Below are 22,633 nucleotides of genomic sequence, written 5' to 3' on the forward strand. Positions count from 1 at the left end.
TCATGTCCCCTCCAGATTTCTGCTGGAGTTTCCTGAGAGAGGTTCAGTCACCACCAGGCTGGTAAAGACAGTGAGGGGTACATTTTCTAATCTCTTGAGTTCTGAGGGCTGCTGAGACCCTGGGTTTGAAACCACCCTAGTGCTGGCATAGATGTGGAACATGGAGGACTCCAACTCGGGCAGCCATGCAGGGAACACGCCCTGGACTTTCCAGCAGCAAAACTGGTTCTCATGGTGGTCCACGAGCGGCTCAGTCAACAGAGCAAGGGGCGTCCAATGACCCCATGCAAACTCCCCCGACACCCTCAACACCACAGATTCCTGGCCTCTGCAGTGCGGACCAGCTCACCCACCAGCCCCGGCCTCCCTGGGCGGGCTGTCCGCCAGCTGTGGACGCCTTGCTGCCTAAGGCCACAGGAGACTGCTGGGACAGAGACCCTCACTGCGGGCCTGTCCACCTGGCTTCTGTGGGAGGGCTCCCATACTTCACGCTGACTCCAAGTACTATTCTAATTCTGAGTTTGAAAATAAGGAAAAATTCAGTCTCAATACTCAAGAGGCAGAAGGGTCACAGGCCTTTCTCAGAAAGCTTGAGGGGAAGGACTTGTTTTCGTCTGCAGTGTTTCTAAGCGAGAAACAGAGAACATGTTGTAGGAGTGTGGGAATGCCACCTACTGACACAAACAAGACCTTAGAGAGACACTTGGGGCCAAGGACAGGAAGAATAGGAAACACATCTAATTAAAATTTACAAATGTATTAGTAATCCAAGCAATGCAAACTGTCAACACAAGTCAGACCCCAATTTTTGCCCATGGATTTATATATATATATATGTATTTTTTTTAAGATGAAGTCACACTGTCACCTGGGCTGGAGCGCAATAGCGCGATCTTGGCTCACTGCAACCACTGCCTCCAGAGGAGCTGGGACTACAGGTGTGTGCCATCACACCCGGCTAATTTTTTTGTATTTTTAGTAGAGACGGGGTTTCACCATGTTGGCCAGGCTGTGACTGGCCCGCCTCGGCCTCCCAAAGTGCTGGGATTACAAGTGTAAGCCACTGTGCCTGGCCTTCTTTTTTTTTAAATTAAAGAGACAGGTTGTCACTCTGTCACCCAGCCTGCAAAGGCTCACTGTAGCCTTGAACTTCTGGGCTCAAGTGATACCCCCACCACCACACCCAGTTAATTTTTTGTATTTTTTGTAGAAATTGAGTCTCACTATGTTACCCAAGCTGGTCTCGCACTCCAGGCCTTGAGTGATCTGCCCATCTTTGCCTCCCAGAGCACTGGGATTAGCCTACCATGCCCGGCCTCACAATATATTCTTTTGAAAATAACTTTCAGGCTGACAGGAAATGCCACGTGCCAACTCTGCAGTTTCTTAAGGATGGCTTGAAAATGAGGCCACCTGGTGCCACCTCACATGGACAGACCAGCTTCACCCCCAGGAGTAACCACCATACAGCCCTCACACACATGGACAATGAATAGAGTGTTCCAGCAAGAGGATGGACAGCTGGGCACAGTGACCCATGCCTGTAATCCCAGGGCTCTGGGAGGCTGAAGTAGGCAGCCTATGGGTAACATAGCAGAACCCCACCTCTACCAAAAATAAAAGTTAGCCGGGCGTGGTGGTACACCTGCTATCCCAGCTACTCCGGAGGCTGAGGCTCCAGTGAGACAGGATCACACCACTGCACTCCAGCCTGGGCAATAGAGCGAGACTGTCTCAAAAAAAAAAAAAAAAGGAAAAAAGAAAAGAAAGAGCACACCAAGCTATGCAGCTTTTATCAGTGATGTTCATAAGGTACTTTGAAGATCTGGGAAAATGCTTATCATTTTAAGAACAGAATGGCTCTAGGTAATACATTTTGAGAAGTCTGGGGGAAAAACTAGGTAGAAGGAAACCTACAGGATGGGAGGCAGGGTGGTCACAGACTGCATTTGTCCCCCATGAAATGCCAGCGTGAACCTCCAGGACCTCAGCTGTGACTGCAGGAGGGGGTGGAGCCTCTAAAGAGGTAAATCGGCTCGAATGAGGCCATGAGGGGGCCTATCGGATACACCGTGAGTTGTGTCCTTAGGTAAGGAGGAGACGAGGACACACAGAGTTTTCAGCTCTTTCAAATGGTACAAAGCCCCGATCTGACTCGTCCGGGAGAGGCCGTGTCCTCCCTCTTCTACAGGGCACGCCAGGACTTGGGGTGAGGCGGCATGACCCAGTCACACTGGGAGGCCAAGGAGAGTCGACCCAGGTCTCAGTCCTGGCCCACCGTGGACAAGCAGAGGGACGCAGAGGCACTGGCCCCTCGGGGAACGTGCAGCTGGAGGGGACACCTGTGGGACACAGGCACCACGGCATATGGAGCGGGCGCCTCCTAGCTAGGCCTCTGCACTGGAGGAGTGAGGCACTGTGGAAAGGGAAGAGGCCCAGGGAGGCAGGTCAGGCCTGTCGGGCATGCTCTCTGTTCCAGGCTAAGGTGTGTAGTGGCGTGGAGCCATCTGCAGTGCCAGCCGGGCATCCCTGCCCAGAGCGTGTCAGGACAGCTGCCTGCTGAGAGGTCAAGGAAGGACTGGAAAAAGCATGGTGAGGGCCACAGCCGTCCAGTTGCCATGGAAGGGCTTTTCTGAGCCCACCTCTGGTCTAGGACAGGGCAAGCAGGGGAGGAGGCAGTGTTTGTTATTAAGCCCAAAGCTGGGGAAGGCAGGTGGTCACAAGGAGGCCGGCAGGGTACAGTCGAGAAGGCGAGAGGAATGCAGTCTGCTGTAGCCTGGAGTGGCTGTGCCAGAAAAGCAGCTCTGATCCCAGATGGGACAGGGGGAGCATCAGCTTTCACCAAGGACAGATTCCCAAGTCCTTGGGGGCTGAGGCAGATCATGTACCTGAGCAGAACCAGGAAGCCAAGAACAGAGCCAAAGGGCACAGGCCATGGGCCCAAGTCTACCAAGCACAGGTCACTGGGCGGGGGGTGGCAGACGCTGCCCAGCACTGTGGGAAACCCGCCCCTGACCGTCTCAAAAAGTATGAAGAGCAGAGTGCGTGGGGGCTGGGGTGACAAAGTAGGGGGGGGAGGGAGGCCACCTGCTCCGCAAGGAGGAAGGAGGCACCGCGGGACCGAGAGAGGGCCACGTGTGGGCAGAGTACAGGGACAGCCTCTGTGTGGCCTGGTCACTGCGGGTGAGGCAGCCGCCTCCAGAGGTCAGAAGCTCTGCTGAGGTCCCACAGCCAGCTCCAGAGATGGGAGCACAGCAGGTCTCCTGTGCAGAGAGCACCCTCCCTCTTCTGGGGGCAACCCTGGAGCTCTCAGGGGAAGCACTGCACACAAGGGCGCCGGCCGTGCCAGGTGGGCTCACCATAGACAGGTAGCACAGGTGCTGGCAGATCTGACACCTCCTCTCCGACGTCTCCAACTGCAGCCACTTTCGAGGCTTTTTCTTCCCATCCGCCACCGTGCTGCTGCCATCATGGCTGCCGTAGCGCGCGGAGGAGTGGAGGCCAGCCTCGAACAGTTGCCTGCGCTGCCGCAGCTCTGTATCCCTGCCAGACACGGGGGACGGCCCACGCCTTTAGTGACAGCCGGCCATGCTCACCAGCAGCAGGACATGCACTTCCCACACCGGCCTCCCTCCAGACACACCCTCCTGTCAGAAGTGAGACCTGCTCAGGGTTCAGAGCCCAGCTCACCTCCCCAGGTGCCTTAGTCCACAGATCAGTAGCAGCCCTGGCTGATGAGGCTACTCTGTGGCCAGACTTAGTAATGCAGGCGTCACAACGCCTGCAAAACCACGGCCACCTAGTAAGGGCTTCTCCCTGTGTCCCAAGCCCAGGAGAGAGTCAAGACACTATCACCAAAAGTTCAAAATTCATGTGCTCACAACACAACCCAGAGCCTTGCTCCAGGATGGGAGAAGCACCGAGAACTACACGGTAGAGAAGACAGAAGAGGGTTACACAGGCGCCACTCTGCTCAGCGTCCGCCCTGACCTGCTCCACACACATACACACCCACACCACCCCCCACACACACACACCCCACACACACACCCCCCACACACCCCCCACACACACCCCACACACACCCCACACACACCCCACACACACACACCCCCCCACACACACACCCCCCCCACACACACCCCCACACACACCCCACACACACACCCCCCCACACACACCCCACATACACACGCACCCCCTACACACACACCACACACACCACACATACGGACACCACACACACACCACACACACCCACACCCCCCCACACCCACACCACACACACCCCCCCACACACACACCACACACACACGCACCCCCTACACACACACACACACACCACACATAATGCACACCACACACACACCCCACACACCCCACACACACACACTCCCCACACACCCCCCCACACACACCACCTACACACACCCCACACACCCCCACACACACCCCCTACACACACACACACCCCACACACACACCACACATACGCACACCCCACACCCCCCACCACACACACACCACACATATGCACACCACACACACGCACACCACACACACCACACACACGCACCACACACACACCCCACACAACCACACACATACGCACACCACACACACACCCCCCCACACACACACCACATACGCACACCACACACACACCACACATACGCACCCCACACCCCCCCACACCCCCCCACCACACACACCCCACACACCCCCCCACCACACACACGCACACCACACACGCACACCACACACACACACCCCACACACACACCACACGTACGCACACCACACACCCCCCACAAACCACACACACACCACACACACACACCCCCCACACCACACATACGCACACCACACACACACCCCACACATACGAACACCACACACACCCCACACACACACACCACACACACACACACACCACACATACGCACACCACACATCCCACACACCCCTCACACACCACACACAGACACACAGCACACACACACACACCACACACACACCACACACGCACACCACAGACACACGGCACACACACACAAAGGGGTTGGCAAGAAAATGGAGGGTGGAGGACCGGGGGCAGCTATCCACGCCTTCCCCTAACTGGTGCAGAGCCAGGCTCTGACGCAGTGGGTCAGCAAGTACGTGTCAGGGGTCGGGCACCCCCCTTGCAGTCAATCCCACAAAGAGGAGGAACCTCTTGGTGCTGGAGGTTCGGAGTCCGAACATCAAGGGGAAATTATTTTCTTAAAAAAAACAATGTTAAAATAAAAACCAGCACACCCTGAGCCTCTGCCCATCTGGAAAAGCATCACATGGGCCGTGCAGTGCCAAGGGGCTCTGCGGCTGCAGGCGGGCAGCGCTGTCTGCTCACCCCGGGCGTCTACCCGGCTAAGCCCCCGAAGGGCAGCCAGGTCAAGCTCTCTGACGTGGGCCCTGGGGGTCTCCCAGAACCCCGAGTCCGTTACCTGAGCTCGTCCAGAAGGGCTGAGATGGTACTGAGAGTGGGCCCGTTTTCTTTCTTTGCTTCTGCTTGTGCAATCTGGTAGAGTAACTTCTCCATGGAGAATGGCTTAGCTATATGGCGACGCTTCATTTCCTGAAAGAGGAGTCACATCCCTTTAGCGTGGATTTTCATGACTAGGCAGCTGTCAAGGTTCTTCTTGGTGGAGGGGCAGGCCGGCTGTCCGAATTTCTAAATCTTGAATTGCATTTGGATTAAAAACTCTTCAAAACTTTGCCTCCCTGTGAGAAAGGCACCACATACCAGGAGAAGTCACAGCACTTCGCCACTACCCAGAGGCAGCTGCCACCACCTCACGATGGGTGGAGGTTCTCTGTCCATTCATTCTAAGCAATTACCTTAAGTATCTTCAGTAGTTTTCCAATACTGGAGGGGTCTGTCAGTAACGGTATGATCAAAACTCTTTGTGATACAAACAAATCCCTAACTTTTCACTCCTAGAAGACCTTTCAACCACCTCCTAAGAATTTCAAAGACATATTCCAAAAGGAACTATCTACAGATAGACACGCACACGCAGGGCTGCTTCTGTGTGCAATCACGCACGGCGCTCACATGGATGCGGGGGCAGCCAGCGGGAGGAGGCTGGCTCTGCTTACCTTGGCCGTCTCAAAGCCCATACTTGTCCACTGGGTGGTAGCAAAGTGCACGGTTTCAGACACGCTGTACCCACAGCACACTTTGGACACAAAGGATCCCGGGAAGCAGACGACAAACTGGCCACTCTGCTGCACGGTCCTGTGCACCTTGATCCCCTCTTTGCACAGCACCTCCGGGGAGATCTGGGGAGACAGGGCCAGGTTGAGGCACACCCCCTCCCTGTGCGCCGGGACACCTGCAGTCTTCAGGTGAGGCATGAGCACCCTAAGAGGCCTGCTCTCAAGGAGACAAGATTGCTTTATGTGGAAAATAAAAAGATGTCATTCATAACACAAGAAGAAGTTCTAAATTGCACTGGCCCCAGAGTGATGACAGGTTCATGCACAGCTGAGGACATGATGACCACACAGGCCCCTCTGTCCCCACCTGGCAATGCCATGGGCTGGAAACGGGACAAGGTTACACAACCAGGAGGCTGCCGGGCTCATCTCCAGAGCCAAGTAGGCCACAGGCCCACAGGCTGCGCTTACAAAGGAGTCCCCCGTCCATCTCTTCTCTAAGATGGACAGGCTGGACCAGCAGGGTCAGCAGAGGCCAGAGAAGCTGGTCAGAATACAGCCCAAAGCAGCACCTCCCAGGAGCTCACCAGCCCCATGACTTCCTGAAAACAAGTGAAGAAGCCTTTGTGCTCATTCCTCTCATGTGCCCAGAAGGTAGGAGCAGTGGGCACAAGAAAACCCAGAGTCCACAGCAGCCCTCAACATGAACAAGCCCCAAAACAGATGCAAAGGCCGTGCAAAACCCCAGCGCCCTGTGCAATCTGATGGATGGTCAGTTTGGCTTTTGTGTCTGAGGACCTTTCCCTTTGCACCCTGGGGATTTGTTTTGCTGTGTTCTCATTGCCTTTGAAAAGCAGGTTCATGGGAAACCATGTTCAAGTGCCTAGGAGGTCCTACAGTTCCTGCTGGAGGCGGCGGCTGAGTGGACGCACCATGACGTTGCTTTCCAGCATCTGCAGCCCTGGGGTGCCATTGGCTTGCAGCAGGGTGTGGACCACGTCTTCCAGCTTGTTCTCCTCCTCAGCAGGAATGCAATACCTGGGTCATTGAGAGACACAAGAGACAAGCAGAGACTTGACAAGGGCCTCCTGCATGTACTGGGCCGCCCCCCGTCACCCTCAGGGACCCGAGCACACGGGAGAGGCTCTGCTCCACGCCAGCAGGGACAGTGCGCTGGCCTGGCCGGGTGCCTGGTCACCACTGGCTCCTATTTCCCACGGCAGCAGTGCCACGTCCACCTAGCACACAGCCAAACCGCAGCGCACCGCGATGCAAGGTGCTCATCTTTTCCGCAGATCTGACCCACCTGGTGAGCCAAAAAGCCTTCAAACCAGAAACAGATGTTCACAAACCCCTATAAACCAGAACCAGACACACTGCAGCCTCCACGGGCCTCTTCGGAGGCTCCGGCACTGCACCCTTCTTCTGTTAACAGAGACCGCCGCAGGAGCAGGACATGACAGTGTCCTGACAAGGAATGTGTGGCTCCTTCGGCCCTCCAGCCAGGACAGTAAACCCTGCCCTCTACAAATGCACAGAGTTGGGAAAAAGCCAGGCTCAGGCACATGCACCACCTCAAGGCCAACTCCTTGGCAGACACTGTGGCGAAGTGGGGCTCCGGGGTTACCTAGCGGCCCCCAGCTCTGCTCCCCGCTGGGGAGTTCTGTGTGTCAGGACCCAGCCCACACAGGAGGATCAGGGCACACAGGACTGCGTCAGAGGGTGGCCTGGGGAAGTGGTGGCTCCCAGACCCTCCAGGGTCTAAGGGTGAGGCTGGCAGGGGTCCTCGAGTGTGAGAAAAGGTGGGAGGTACAGGTAGAAAGTGACCTACGCGGCCTCCCCACGGCAATCACAGGGAGGGGAGGGGGTTTTGCCCGTGTCCTCGGTGTCCCAAGGAGCCCACCAGGGCCACACGTCCACTCACAACATGTGACGCCCCTGGTGCCAGGCGCACAGCATGAATGACGGGCATGTGAGGGGAGGCCCATGCAGGGCAGGGGTGCAGGAATGGCTGCCCTGCTCCTGGGCGTCTCAGGCTGTCTGAGGGGCTCCTCCCCGGGCAAGAGGAGGACATCAGTGTGGAGAGGGGCCGGACAGATCTTCAGGATGCTAAACCAGTGAAGCCATCAGCCACCACTAAAAACAAAGACGTGGGCCAGCAGCTCAGGGCAACACCACCAGCCCCTTCCCAACAGCCCCCACCCCCGGTCCAGGGCCCGCCTTTGCACAGCAGGCAGCGACTGCGGCCCCTAAGTGTCTGTGACGAAAACGTTTCTCTCTGAAGCCAAATCCTGGGTTCAGTTGCTCAGTGCAGGCAACAGCCACATTTAAGAATTTTTTTTAAATGCTCATGTTATTTTCAATGCCAACATATTCTGTTACTGATTGGTAATTTACATACAGGGTTTCCAACCTAAATCACATGTTTTAAGAACAACTACACACCATCATGTCCTCTGATCCTACCCCTGCCTTTTCTTTCTCTCCCTCAATGAGGTTCCAGGGGTAAGTCTTCAAAAAGCCCACACAGGACATCACATTTTGCCATCTGTGACTCAACGTCAAGCCATAAGCAAACCCACATGGAAGAAACTCGGGCCTCAGGTCACCGGTCTGGGGGCGACCCCAGGAACAGCAGGCCATGCACAGCCACAGCCAGTGTTAACTCCCCACAGGGAATGGCCACACTTCTTCCGGAGGCAAAGGCACCTCTCGGGATTGTCCTGGCTGTCCCCTCCCCAGCTGTGGCCGGGCCTGGCTCAGCCCCAAGGCTCCTGTCAGTCCCCACTCCACAGGCAACAGCCTGGGCTTCCCGGGCCCATCACTGTGGACCTGCAGGACGCCGTGCTCACCGTCCACGGCGCAGACCCACGTGGGAGGGGAGGGCTCCCTCAGGTTGACAGCACCATTCACCAGAAAAGCCAAAACCAGGCGGCTGCAGCCGACGCTGGCTCCACGGAGGGAGAACACGAGTCCTAAGACTTTCTTTATTTTAATAAAGAATGCTTAATCACCCCATTAGGGCAATAAACACAGTTAGCATGGCATGGATGGCATGCCGGTAAACTATCAGACGACAAGACATCTGATTATTTCTAGTCATTTCCCATATGCCGCCGTAAACAAAGACACCCAAGAGTCCAGCCTCAATCAGGGATGGGTACAGTGAGAGTCAGGATTACAGGTGGGGACCCAAAACACCTCGCCAGGCAACAGACTCCGCGGGGTACACAACGTGTGCGTCTCCACACGGCAGGAATGAGATTCCCAAGTCAACTCTACTCCCTGCAGAGCCACCGAAAGATGAGGAAACACTGGCTCTACAGAGAGGCTGAAAACAACCAATCATGAAATGCCACGGTTCATATTCAGTTCATAGAGGGCTGATGACATAGTCACTACTACTGGTTAACTTTGTGAGGCACTTTTACTACTGTTCCTTAACCCTAAGGTGAAAATAACTCTTGGAAATCCACAAGAAAAAGTGACTAATCCATAACAAAACAAAACAAACAAACAAAAACAGACCTAAGCAGGTAATTCAGAAAAGGGAACTTAAATGGCCACTAAGCATATGAAAAGTTTTGCACATCATCAGAGAGTGTGACAACATTCTCCAGCACCCCAACTCTCCAGCACCTTCCAACAGAGGGAGGCGATCCCAGCCCAAGGCCTCGGCAGGGAACGCAGGACAGGCCTGAACACAGAGAAGCAAGTTCTCAAGCACGTGGAACCACCTGGACAAGAGGTTACCCGCAGGCCCCACTTAATGTGGTAATATGACTTTCTGCAGTCCCTCCCCTCCCACCCGCGGCCGTGTACTTACCAAATGCAGTCAGCACCAGTGTGTAAGTAGTCAATGTATGGAAGGTGATTTTGGTCTCGAGACCAGCATGAGGTAGAAAAGACCATGCCAATATTTAGCCAGGGAATAGTCACTCCTAAAACAGCAAGAGTGAAAAGCGCATTTTTAAAAGCTAGGCAACAACGTCTCAAAGGAACAATAAGTAAAATTCTCTTTCTTCTCCTAAAACAAGAAGGAAAAGAAATGGGACTCCAAGTCAGACAAAAGACAGTGAGCAGAAGGTACCTGCTCTTTCCTGCTTCCTTTACAGAAGTGGGAGAATATGAACACTGTTTCAAAACAGTAGCAGCACGTCGGCCTCATGAGGTGGCGGCCACAGGAACCTGACCTGGTGAGGAATGCCGAGGAACCAGCAGCCCCAAGCCCCAAGGCTGAGGACCAGAGGCACCAAACCCAAAAGCCCCCATCAGGGCCAGAGGCAGAAAGCAAGAAAGCCCCTTTGCTGGCGAGGCCTCCGAGCAGGGTGAGTAGGGCACAGGGCTCCTTGGCTCAGCTCAGAAATGAGTCAGGTTCCAGGACCTGGACAGGTTCCTAACTGCCTTCCCCAAGGCCTGGGCCTTCACATTCATAGTGACCACAACCTCCATGACCCCCTGGTTTTCCCTAAAGCTTGCAAAGCATCCATCCATCTCTTGCGAGCCTACTGACCATCTTGAGAATTATGATTTCAGCCTGCAGTAGCCTTTAGGAATTGTGACTTCGGCTTTGAAGGCAGCTATTTCAAAGTTCAAAGTTGGCCACTAAGCTTCTCCCAGCTCTAGACTCGGCCATGTGGTTCACCTTTCCACCTTTTCTACTGACTTCACCAACCATCATGCTACTCCTTTCATTTCTAAAAATCTATTTTCTTTTCTTTTTTTTTCTTTTTTTTTTTTTTTGTTGAGACGGAGTCTCGCTTTGTCGCCCAGGCTAGAGTGCAGTGGCCAGATCTCAGCTCACTGCAAGCTCTGCCTCCCGGGTTTTTTTTATGCCATTCTCCTGCCTCAGCTTCCCGAGTAGCTGGGACTACAGGTGCCCGCCACCTTGCCCGGCTAGTTTTTTGTATTTTTTAGTAGAGACGGGGTTTCACCGGGTTAGCCAGGATGGTCTCGATCTCCTGACCTCGTGATCCGCCCGTCTCGGCCTCCCAAAGTGCTGGGATTACAGGCTTGAGCCACCGCGCCCGGCCTAAAAATCAATTTCAATGTACGTCCTGTATGCCTAAAGACCCCATCCCTCCCTGGCAGTGCTTAGAAGGGATTTCCCAGCCCTGATTCTCAGTGAGTAGGACTCATGGTCACAGCTGCCACAGGCAGGTGGCCACAGTCAGGCTTACCAGGCACAGCACCGAGGTGACGCAGGATGGACCCTGTGTTATTGGGGAGGACGGTGAGGTTCCATCCATGCCTGCAAAGGGGAAGACGAGGGACGTTACAGACTGGCGGGGAAGGATGCAGTCACATTCCCAAGAACACGGACAAGAGAATCCCAGGTTACCTTGAAAAGGGCTCCGATTTTCCCACTGGGAATCCGCTGCCATGAGTGTTGGTGTCCACCTTGCCACAGTGCACTGCCACATGGCAGTCCTTCTCTTCCACTAGCCTCCAGTACTCTTGCTGCAGGGAACAGGAAAGGGCTGGTCAGCAACCCTAAGGTGCTGCAGCCACAGAGCACAGTTCAACCCAACAAAACTGGGACATGAATGTCTGGTGCACACGCCCCTCAGAACAGACGCTCTCTTTGCAGAGTGTCTCCAGCAGGACACTAACGCAGAAAGCAATGACAGGTCACCTCCAAGCATATCCTCCAAATGCCAGAAAGCAGTGTCTCACCCATGTTATGCAGTGTTATTCCCAATAGCCAAAAGGTGAAGCCACCACAGTATCCCATCCGCAGATGGATGAACAAAATCTACTCCATACCATGACCTTGTAAAAGGACGTCAGTTCTCACGCGTGCTACAACATGGATGAACCTGGAGGACATTATGCTAAGCACAGTAACTGCAAATTACAAAAAGCTTCCAAAGTGACTTATGTTCCATCTAAACAAATATGGGGACAAAGAATGGGTCAGAACATGCTTTGACTGCAGGCAAGCAGCGGTGCCCAGGCTCCCTTGAGACAAGCTTCCCCGCGCAGTCACCTTCCACTTTGTTCTCAGTGATCACTCCAGAAGCACTAAGTCCTCTTTCCTCATCTCACAAACCTCGGTAAAGCTGGAACCACATTTAGGGAAGAAGCCTAACTTACAAGCACCCAACATCATAGGGTCCAGTTAAGCTCAATGAAGTGCTACTAGCAACGCCGAAACCACTTTCCTCAACACTGCGTTGACTTCCACAAAGAGGGGGTCCACCTGGCGGAGTCAGACCTCCACAAATCAAGAACGAATTCCACATTAAACGACTGGATTCCCTCAACAGACTCCCTGAGTGTCCAATCCTGCCATGCATTTGCTGAAACTGAAGGCAACCAGCTTCTGGTGGGTCCGTAAAGATGTGGGAAGGGAAGGAAGGGACTCCTCCCAGCTGGTGGCCAACTCCAGGGGCTGTCCACTGGCCTTTTTTGGAAGACAGAGCACAAGAAACTAGGCAATCCAGGCCTGAAGTTTAAATTCCAGCGAATCTCTCCTTTGTGTTTAAATATTTACACAACCGCTAGAGCAAAATCCAGACTTTCAGAGGGAATTAATTCCTGAATAAGAGGCTGTAAGATGAGCTAAGCTTTCATGCACATTACGGAGAGTAATAAACTTCTGCACCTCTGGGGAGATGCCCACAGGACACGTGTTGTTTGGCAACAAAGGCCTCTTCCCAGGTCCAATGCTCAGCCCCAGAAAGCAAGTTTCCTCCACCTGACATCTCTACCACAAACACAACGCGTGCTGTGGAAGCAGCTGCGGCAGCCACACGTGTCCTAGACCAGGGTTCAGCTGACATCGTGGCTGGTGATGGGTGAGGCAGTGGCGGCTGCAGCATAGTAATCACAGCCACAGGTCGGGTGTCAGGCCACTGCGTGACGTTCAGTGGCCGCACCCAAGGTACACAGCGTAGGCAGCTCCCGCACCTAAGTAGAGACCTAAGTCCTAAGACAGATAAAGATGGTGCTAAAGGTAAACCTCTAATTCCTCACACTAGGAAAGCAGGGTCAGGCCACAGGGCTGGACATCCTAAGCTCTGACAATTGCTTTCAGGAGGTGGGGCAGCAAGCACCACCCAGGGAGGGTGACCAGCCATCCTGGTCTGAGCAGGTTTGAAGGTCACATGTCCAAAACTTAGGCAAAACAAGATACCTGAACCCCCAGTGGTCAGCATGTATACATGGGGCAAACCGACCCTGGATTTTATTTGAAAGAGGTGGCATTAAAGGGAAAAAAAAAAAAAAAGGCAGCAAAAGCCTGTCACACACCAAAAGATGAGGCTGTGGTCAACAAATACCTCCTGTTCCCCGGTCGGCAGCTGCCCTGAACCAGTAATCCGGGTTTGATTTCTTTCCCTTTCCACGACCAAGCGCTGCTGAGAGCCCACCGACGTCAGCAGCTGGAAATTCACACGGACTCAGCTGGGCACTGGCCGAGGGGAGGTAAATAAACAGATCCGGTCTCTGTCCTGCAGCGCCGCACACAAAAACTCCCCCTAATTGGTCTGGGCACAGAAGTGCTCACTGTCTTTCCAACCTCATACTAACTCAAAGAAGAGAGTTGGCAGAAGCACAAAAATGGCAATCTGCCAATCCCATTAAATAAAAAATAGAAGGGAAGAAAAAGCACAACTGTGGTTTCAAGGGATTCCAAACATTCTCTTGCATAACAGACACACAGAGGATGGGGTGAGAAGCAGCTGGGTGAGCAAGTAGGAGGAGATGGTGACGGGGAGCAGGGGACGTGCCCAGAACCCGCCCCCTGCACTCAGCGACTCCCCACCTTCATTATAGTGTTTTTGGCTTGTGAACAAGTTTAGATCAACCTAAGTTAAAACATTTGGCTGCCCTGGTGCACGCTCAACACAGAGGATGAACTCAGCCCCGTCTGAGTCCTTTCAGTTCACCGGGCTGCAGGGGTCAGGGCAGGACAAGGATGTCCTCCAGCTCGCCGAGTGGTTCCCACATCATGAGAGGCAACGGGAGGGGCCGCTTCTCTCACCTCGATTTCGGCTGGTGCAGGCTCCTTGCTGAAACACATGCTCATGATATTCCTCGCTGTTCGATAAAAAGTTGTTAGAGAAACAGACCTTCCCTGAAACAAAACAAAAAAAGAGTAAAGCTTCAGAAGCAAAGCTGAGCCCTACTGCGAATGAGGCCACACACCTTTCATGGGCCGCTGCCCCTTGGCGTCCCTGCGGCTGTGGGTCACCTTGTATCCTGAGTTAATGACAGGCAGAGAAGGCAGAAATTCTCTAAGAACCCACAGTGCTAAGAGGAGCAGGAAGACTCCACGAAGGATCACCCTCATGAGGGCCAAATTGTTCTGCCAGGAACAGAGGCTGCCACCCAGAGGCCCCGAGTGGACGCAGAGCGGAAACATGGAAGGCCCCTCCAAGGCCCTGCAGAAAAAGCCGCTTGCGCTGGAGGCAGAATCCCTCAGCTGACAAAGGCTGCTGCCGGCCAGTGAGGAAGCTATCAGCAGCTGTGACCTGATGGAACTCATGACCAGGGATCCCACAGGAGAGAAGCTGGAGAGACAGAAACTGGGGTGACATCTACACCCTGAGAGTCCGTGCCATATGAACACCTGCCAGGGCAGCAGCCTTCACTGAAGTTACAACCTGGTCGCCTTCTTTCCACAGAACCACCTGCTGTCCCCTCCGCACCTCTTCTTCGATGCCCCTGTTCCCAATAACATCCAGAATGATTTGCTTGTTTTGATAAAATAGCTGAGTGTGTCAGTTTGGGAATCCAGAGTCAGCACCTTCTTTCACCCACCACACCAAATGTGGTGCGTTTTTCAGAGGGAAGCCGTCTTAAGACCCTTGCTATGGTTTCTTTCTTGACCGGGAAAATGTATTACTTGAGTCCAGAAGTATCTCCTGAGCACCTACTGTGTACTAGGCCAAATCCTAGGGGCTGGAGACAAAGCAGTGCCTGAAAAACACACAACACCTCTGGGCCTCGTGGAGCTTCCATTCAGTCTGGGGAACACATAGGCCTCAACCACACAAATATGGGATGGGAGGTGTCGCCAGGTGTCATGTGGAGTGAGGGAGGGTGGTCAGGGAAGGCCTCCCCGCAGAGCACTGGACACTGCAGCGTTCCTGTAGAAGTGACAGGGCCAGAACAGGGAGCAGCAGGTGCTTTGTGCCGTCAGGTCCACAGTCGCAGTCGGTATGGAGACACTGGCTTGTGCCTTTCTCTCCCACAGCAAAGGAACTAGATGGGGTTCTAACTACAGGAACATACTTCCATGCAAATTCTAAGCCGCTCCCAATGGTTTGCTTCTTGTAACATAAAAAAGGTAACTACAAGGAGGGACTGAATTTTGCACCAAGGCAGAGTGCAATGAGCGAAGGTGAGGATGACACCAGCACACAAAAGTCAGCAGCCAGGACACCAGTGCCACAGTTGCGCAAGCAGGGTCCCCACCCCGTGGGCACATGGCTGCCTAGGGGCGTCGCCATGGCCACCACGCAGAGCTCCAGTACATTTCCGTGATGAAATCTAGAAATATCCTTGACAGGGTGAGTTTTTAAAAATCCAAACCTCTTTTTCGGATCAAACATACGCTCACAGAATTGGCCTTCCTCAGTAAAAAGTAAAAACGTTGACAGTTTCTCATTTCACCAGTTGGCTATTCAGAGTCACAGGAGTGAGTGGCTTTACCTGACAAAGGCTTCTCAGTAAAACATTCAGGAAACACCAAATAAAATTCCCCAGAGCTTAAAGTCTCTGGGTCACACTTTCTCTTAAGAACATTTATGAAGTCAAATACAAGGCACTTGTGTCTTGGCAGGCTGCATCCTGCAACCCCCACACCGCATCGCCACCAGGCAGCCTTAGGCAATGGGAGAGGACACTCAGGTAAAAGGGACCCAAACCCTCTCAGGGTCTCAGGTCAGAAAAACTGAGTATCTCTTTCCAGAGAAGTGTGCAAGTATTTGAGATGCAGCCTGAGGCGGGTCTGCAGGGCCTGGACTTAAAGTGAAGCAGCAACGCCAGGGGTCAAGTCAACTCTTCCTCTGTATTTCTAAGATATGTGATGGAATCAGAAGCCTGCATTGCCTCAACTACAAGGCCAGGCCAGAGCCTGCAGTCAGGAAGTCATGGGCACCTGAGGGTATGGCAGAGCTTAGCGATAACCAACAGCCAGTTCCCAGTGCAGCAGAAACCCACTAGCCACACGCCCCCACCAGGCTCATGAGGGCTGGAGCAGAGAACACTTCCCTCCCAGCGAATCCAGAGCTGGAACCGCAGAGGACACGCACGTGCCAGGCAATTCAGCAGAGACTGCAACTTAGCTGGGCTCGGCCGGCTGGGCCCCAGGTGCTCCGCTACCCACTGGCAGGCTGGAGAAGGGAGGAAGCCCCAAGCCTTGCTTCAGAGCCAGGCCAGCTGGGAGGGCTGCCAAGAGGAGAGCCACGGACTCTGCCTCCCTTGCTTCTTGGAGGGGTGAGTCTCCTCAGGATGACTGTGCTGCAGTGAGACCTGGCGGAGATGGGGAAACGCTGCGCGTTTCAGTTTGCTGGTTTATCCCCAACTCTTCCCTCCACAGCGTGTGAATGGTGAGATTCATTTTGATGGCTTTATCAGGGATAGCCCTCCACGGAGAGGACCTGGCAACGCTGGGCTGGCAGTGAGGTGAGCAGATGGAAATGAGGAGGCAGAGAAAACAAGCGAGCAGCGTCCACTGAGGGTCCAGCCAGTGAAAAGTTCAGCTGGGTTTGGGCAGCTGTCAAGTACCAGGATGAGACAGAACTGGGGATGCAGGGGAAACAAAGCACGCAGCCCAGGTACTTATCCCTGGCATATCCCTGCACGCAACACGCACACGCAAGCCAGTTAATGAAAAGGAAACCCGAGGCCCTGGGCGGGCAGGAAGAGACTCGTGGTGTCTTCGTGGAGTGGACTTCCCCTCCCTCACCGGGTCTCTTGCTGCCCCACCTTGCATCAATGTTCCATCAATGCACCCAGAAGGCCCTCACTAGGTTCCTTGATATTGGACTTCCCAGGCTCTACAACCATGAGCCAATGCATTTCTGTTCATTACAAATTCCCCAGTCTGTAGTAGTTCAGCAGCACAAGTGGACTAAGTCAACACCCTCACCCAGCACAGTGGCCCGCCCCTCCTTCATCACACCAGGGAGTCAGAGAACGCGCCGTCCAGTGCACAGCATGCCCCACTTCCTCTGTCATTCCTCCCGCACTCCTGCAGCTGGGGTTGGCTGCTCTACGGAGGCCCCTACCTTATAGATGCACTTGTGGAAGTCATTAAGGACGCCTTTGTCCTCCTCCTCCTCCTTGACCACTTCTTTTTCCTGAGCGAAGAGTCGCCGCCGGCCGGTCTTCAGCTGGGCCTGGCCCACCTCCTTGAGCTTGCTGCGGAAGCCGTTCCTGGGGGCCACGCCATGGATGAGCCCATTCTTGGGCTCGAAGCGGGGCAGAGGGTGGAACTTGTGGTGGTCATTCTCTGTGTGGCCTTCCAGCGGTCCCTTGCGCTTCTCCAAGATCTCCTTTTCCATCAGCACTTCCTTCTCCAGCCGCCGGTGCTCCTCAGGGGACAGGGAGTCATAGGAGAGCAGGTACTGGCAGTAGGCCTCCTGCAGCTTGGCCAGCCGGTCCTGGGCAGTTCTGGGGATGCGCAGCATGTCTGCTAGTTTGTTCCATTTTTTGAGGTCAGTCACTTGCTGCATTCCGCCCATCTCATTAATCAGCCGGAAAAAGCAGGCCAGGTCGAGCTCGCAGCCCCCTGGGACGGCGAAGGGGATAAAACGGGACAGTCAGTGAAAGGGACACGAACAAGATGTTCCTCATTCAACCTGTAATTCTTGAACTCCTACTATGAGCCAGGACTCTGACAGGCTCTGGGGAGAGAGCGGCGAACAGCAGGCTTCTAGTCTACAGAGACGGGGGCGTTACACAATGATGGGTCACGGCCATATGCTACGGCCACGTGGAAAAAGGGACTACCATTTTAGGTGGGGAGCATCTGAGGAGGCAGCATTTAAGCTGGGGCTTGGCTGAAGAGGAAGCGAGCTAGCCAAACGGACATACAGGGAGGAACATCACAGTGTGCCATGTACTGGCGCATGCCTTCTCACATGGAGGCAGGTGTCATGAGAAGACCAGCTCCCCAGTGAGGAGCGGGCAGGGGTCCTGGCTGCACCCACAGCCCAGTGTCACCTGGAATAGCTTTCACACATACTTGCTACCAACTCCCAAATCCCACCCACCCACTCACTCCACCCATCCACCCACTCACACAAAGTTAGTTTATTTTCAATCCCGCCGGATTTCCAGAGCAAAGAGCAACACCCACGTGAGGACACAGGGCAGTACATCTGTGCCTTAGCCTCATCCCTCGCCCATCCAGACAGTGGGCTGCTTCTCAGTGTGTAAGCTGGTGCTCAGTGCCCTTCCTGATCAGGTCACAGACCAGCGCAAATGCGCATCAAACCTGGACAGGTTTTAATGCACGCCCGGTGGCTTTTCTAGATGGGAATGGAAAAAGCAACCTTTGTCGGGCCAAATAAAGAAAGGGGGGCGGGAGGGATTTTCCAAAATAATCATCAACAAAATGCCAAACAGAGTATAAATTAATAACATTTTAAATCTTTAGAGTGTGGGGATATGTTGTTTTTAAGTAATATTGTTTTTAAGTAATAAAAGGCAAAGTGTGCATGGATCCAGTCCAGGCAGGGTCCCTGCACACACCAAGCATGGCCGGACCCACCAGGTGAAGCGTCTGAACCACCTCGGCAGACAGAGCACACACAAGAGAGCGAGTTCCCGGCACATCAGCAAGACCAGGGATGGGGACACAGAGCCTGAATTCCACTCACACTAAGTGGCAGGACAGTGGGCTGATGTGGTTGTGGGGAACAGGGGGGTGAGGGTAACATCACTGAGGAAACTGTCCCCAGCCTTGACAGGAGGGACCTAAGACCAGAGACTCCACAACTCACTCCAGGTCCCACAGACTCCCAGAGTCCCAGGTGGGACTCAAGGTGGGTCTCCGGCTGACAATCGGGAGTTCTTCCCTCCAGGGCAGGTGGGCCCGGTCTCAACTTACAGAGGTAGGCACCAAAACCAGTCCCCAACCAGAACAAGTCCTCCACCGTACGCGTGACTCAGAACACAGGTCAGAGAAGGGAGGAAATCCACACTTTCATATTTCACTCTAAGTAGATTATAATGCAAGAGCACCCGAAAATCACACAGCGCTTGCAAGAACTCTTCATGGAATCCTCACCCACTGTGATCACTCCCATTCAGGGCCTTGAGGCAGCTACATGGCCAAGCCCCTTCCCCACCCAACTCCCACCAGCGGCACAGCGGCTCCCTGGGGCCTACGGTGGAAGTGAACCTGCACAGAGGCAGAAGGCACATCCGCTGGGGTGGATTTCAGGCTATTACTTCAAAGTTATTAAGTTTCTACCACTGTCAGATGGCTGAGCTCAGACCCCCAGCCCTGAGGTCTTGCTGGGTCGTAAGCAAGTCAGTACCCCTCGGACAGAACGTCAGATGCCTTAGACTTCTGGGAGACGGCAACAAGCACAGCACAGGGAGGCACCGTATGGCTTCTGTCCCAGGGTATGGGAGTCAAGGGTAAAGAAAAACCTACTCTAAACAAAAGGGGCTGTCGCTACGATGTCAAGTGTGCTCTCGAGGCTCCATCATCCACCTAGCAGAGTAGGGAAACTCAGAATGTTTCCCTCCTGTCTGCAGGTCTCCAAAGGCAGGAGGACTCAGTGCGGTTCCATCACTGACTCAGTCACCGTGTCCCAAGCAGTCACGGGACGTGGTCAGCAGGCGTGGGTGCACGCATGTGCAAAGTCTGCTCCCTGCACTGCTGCCTGTCACGTGCCATTCCCAACAGCAGAGCACAAACCAACAACTCCTGCAAGTTAAGGTGACTGTTACTCAGGCATCAGCCCTAGCAGGCACCTGCTGAGGGGAACCACTGAACCTCCATCCTGCCTGGAAGCCTATCTTGCTGCCAAATCCCTGACACTTAAATGATGGCTACATGTCTCCATGCCTTTGAAAATTCAGGATCTCCAAAATGGAGGTGTGGCCTGTTTCCTCCCATGGGTCTAGACTAATGGGGGTTGCAACCTTACCTGGATGCACCTCACTGCACAGAACCCACTTAGCCTTAACAGGGCAAGTTCATTCTCGCCCTGTGTCCCCAGTGCCAGGACTCAAGAGAGGATGACCGGGAAGGAGAGCTACAGGGGAACCCAAGAGGAGTCTCTGCCTGCAGCCCACCCCGAGGAGCAAGGGTCTACATGACAGCCCAAATATGCATTCGCTAAGGATCCACTGTGACAAGTTTGCAACAGCCCCAGCCAGAGCTGCACCTAGTCTCAGAAAAAATGTCAACAGATCCCCTGACCTGTGGCCTTGACAACATCGCCAGAGAAACTGAAGCTCAAGGAAAAACGAAGAAGAAGAAGAGACAAGGCTGAGCAGGATAAAAAATGTCCTGCAGGACCCTAGAGGGCTATGGGCTGCATGGTGCACCCTCCAAATTCATATGTTGAAGCCCTGACCCCCAGTACCTCAGGACATGAATGAATTTAGAGACAGGGTCTTCAAAGGGGTAATTATGTTAGAATGAGGTCAGTAGGATGGGCCCTAATCCAAAGACACAGACACACACAGAGGCAGGACCCTGTGAGGACACAGGGAGAAACCAGCCATCCACAAGCCAAGGAGGAAGGCCCTGGGAGAAACCAACCCTGCCGGCCCCTAGACCTTGGGCTTCCAGCCTCCAGAACTGTGAGGAAGGTCTGTTGTAAGATCAACAGTCAGTGGCGCTTTGCAGTGGCAGTCTAGCAGAATCCAGAGGGGCAGCGTTCCCCACTGACCCCCTGGCCCCTGCTCTGACTCCAGCAGTTGTGGGTAGAAGTTGACAGCCCAGGGGAAGCAAGGGGCCCACCCCAGATCCAAGCTCAATACCATTCTTGTCCTGCCACCAACGCCCAGGACCTGGGAAGAAGGGCTGCAGGGGGAATGAGCTGAGAAGCCCACTACTCCCGAGACAGGGGAGCCGAACTGGAGCTTCTGCAAGGGAAGAGAACGTGAAGACTGTGAGGGAACTGCAGGGATCTGGGGCAGGCAGGGACACTCCCCCCACCCCCCAGCCCAGACCTACCTATGAGCGGGAGCTCGTCCATGGTGATGCCCTGAGATTTGAGGTGCTTCTTGATGCAGGCCAGCCGCTGCACATTGGGGCCCCAGCGCCGGCCCAGCTTGTGGATGTGCTGAATCTGCGTGACAAACCGCATCTCATCGTTGAGCTTGCACTCGGGCCGCCAGTCTGGAGGGGGGATCACCCTGCACATCCCGAACTTCTCCACCTGAGCGCGGACCGACTCGATGTAGATGAGCGGGTCGTGGAACTCCTTGGCGGAGGGCCTAAGGACAGGGATCTCGTCCATGGCCGCCCACCCGGCCTTGCCGCCGCCCTTCTCGGCCTTTCCCGAGTCCTGCGGCTTGTGCACGGACTCCGGTTGCGAGGTAGAACGATTTTCACAGGAGGCGCCGTCCGCCTTGCCATGTGCTTGTCTGCCTGGCGTGCTCTTCCCGGCTGTGGCCCGCTTCGGCCGATTCCTCTCCAGACTGCGCTCCGGCACTTCCTTCTTCACGTGTCCGTTCAGCAGACCTTTCTCGGCCGGGGCCTTCTTACCAGGGCCTTCTGCGGGGCCAGCCGCCCCTTTCATCTTCTTGGGGGGCGACTGTGGCTTCTCCGCCTGGTGTGCCTCTTCCAGTCTCCTCTTGGAGTTCCGCAGCCCCTCCCGCAGCTGCAGGCCCTCCCGCAGCTGCCGCCCCCCAACCTCCTTAGTGCATGACTTTGGGTTCAACCTGCCACTGACCTTGAGGCCATTGACGGCGGGCCCGGTGGACTTGGACGCCCCCCCGAGGGATAGCACCTGTTTGCGGGTTTTTGCATTGCTACTTTCAGTTTTCCCTGAGATTGTGTGGTTGACAGCGGAACTGGGCTTGTGGTGATTGGGTTTGGTGTCCTTGACCAGTTCTCTCTTGGCTTTGGTGTATGTGACAGCCCCCTTCGTCACCGTGGCAGTGTACTTCACAGTTTTGGATGGTGAAGGTCTGACCTCGCGCATCTTTTTGGCACTGGTTGCACCTGCACCCAGAGATGACATTCGAGTGACTCCATTTACCTTAGAAACCTGTGGAGCAGCAGAAGCAGAGGCGGAAAAAAACGCAGAATTAGTACCTGCCACGAAAACGACGGGCCCACCCGTGAGAAAGGGCCCTGGATGCTGGGGATGAACAGAACACCAGCAGCCTGTTTGTGATAAGAAGAGATGTGGAAATGCCAGCAAAGAGAAGCAAAATACACATCCAAGAATTAAGCAGCGATGTCCACTTTCGGAATCCACTATACACCTATCCTTCTTCACAAAAGTAT

General features: G+C 54.4%; 1 protein-coding gene across 4 annotated transcripts in view; it reads right to left on the reverse strand.

The window, feature by feature from the left end:
* LOC105482474 (jumonji and AT-rich interaction domain containing 2) overlaps window positions 1-22,633 on the reverse strand; it is a 280,037-nt gene that overhangs the window by 5,231 nt on the left and 252,173 nt on the right. For all 4 annotated transcript variants that reach the window (XM_011742588.3, XM_011742592.3, XM_071097587.1 and 1 more), the window contains 10 exons: window positions 21,353-22,391; window positions 17,439-17,941; window positions 14,186-14,278; window positions 11,540-11,658; window positions 11,379-11,449; window positions 10,025-10,139; window positions 7,131-7,236; window positions 6,139-6,321; window positions 5,484-5,614; window positions 3,360-3,543 (listed from right to left, as the gene is read on the reverse strand). In XM_011742588.3, coding sequence (XP_011740890.2) covers window positions 3,360-3,543; window positions 5,484-5,614; window positions 6,139-6,321; window positions 7,131-7,236; window positions 10,025-10,139; window positions 11,379-11,449; window positions 11,540-11,658; window positions 14,186-14,278; window positions 17,439-17,941; window positions 21,353-22,391 — 2,544 coding nt within the window. The remainder of the gene's footprint in view (window positions 1-3,359; window positions 3,544-5,483; window positions 5,615-6,138; window positions 6,322-7,130; window positions 7,237-10,024; window positions 10,140-11,378; window positions 11,450-11,539; window positions 11,659-14,185; window positions 14,279-17,438; window positions 17,942-21,352; window positions 22,392-22,633) is intronic.

This window comes from Macaca nemestrina, chromosome 5, assembly GCF_043159975.1.
Source record: "Macaca nemestrina isolate mMacNem1 chromosome 5, mMacNem.hap1, whole genome shotgun sequence".
Lineage (NCBI taxonomy): Eukaryota > Metazoa > Chordata > Mammalia > Primates > Cercopithecidae > Macaca > Macaca nemestrina.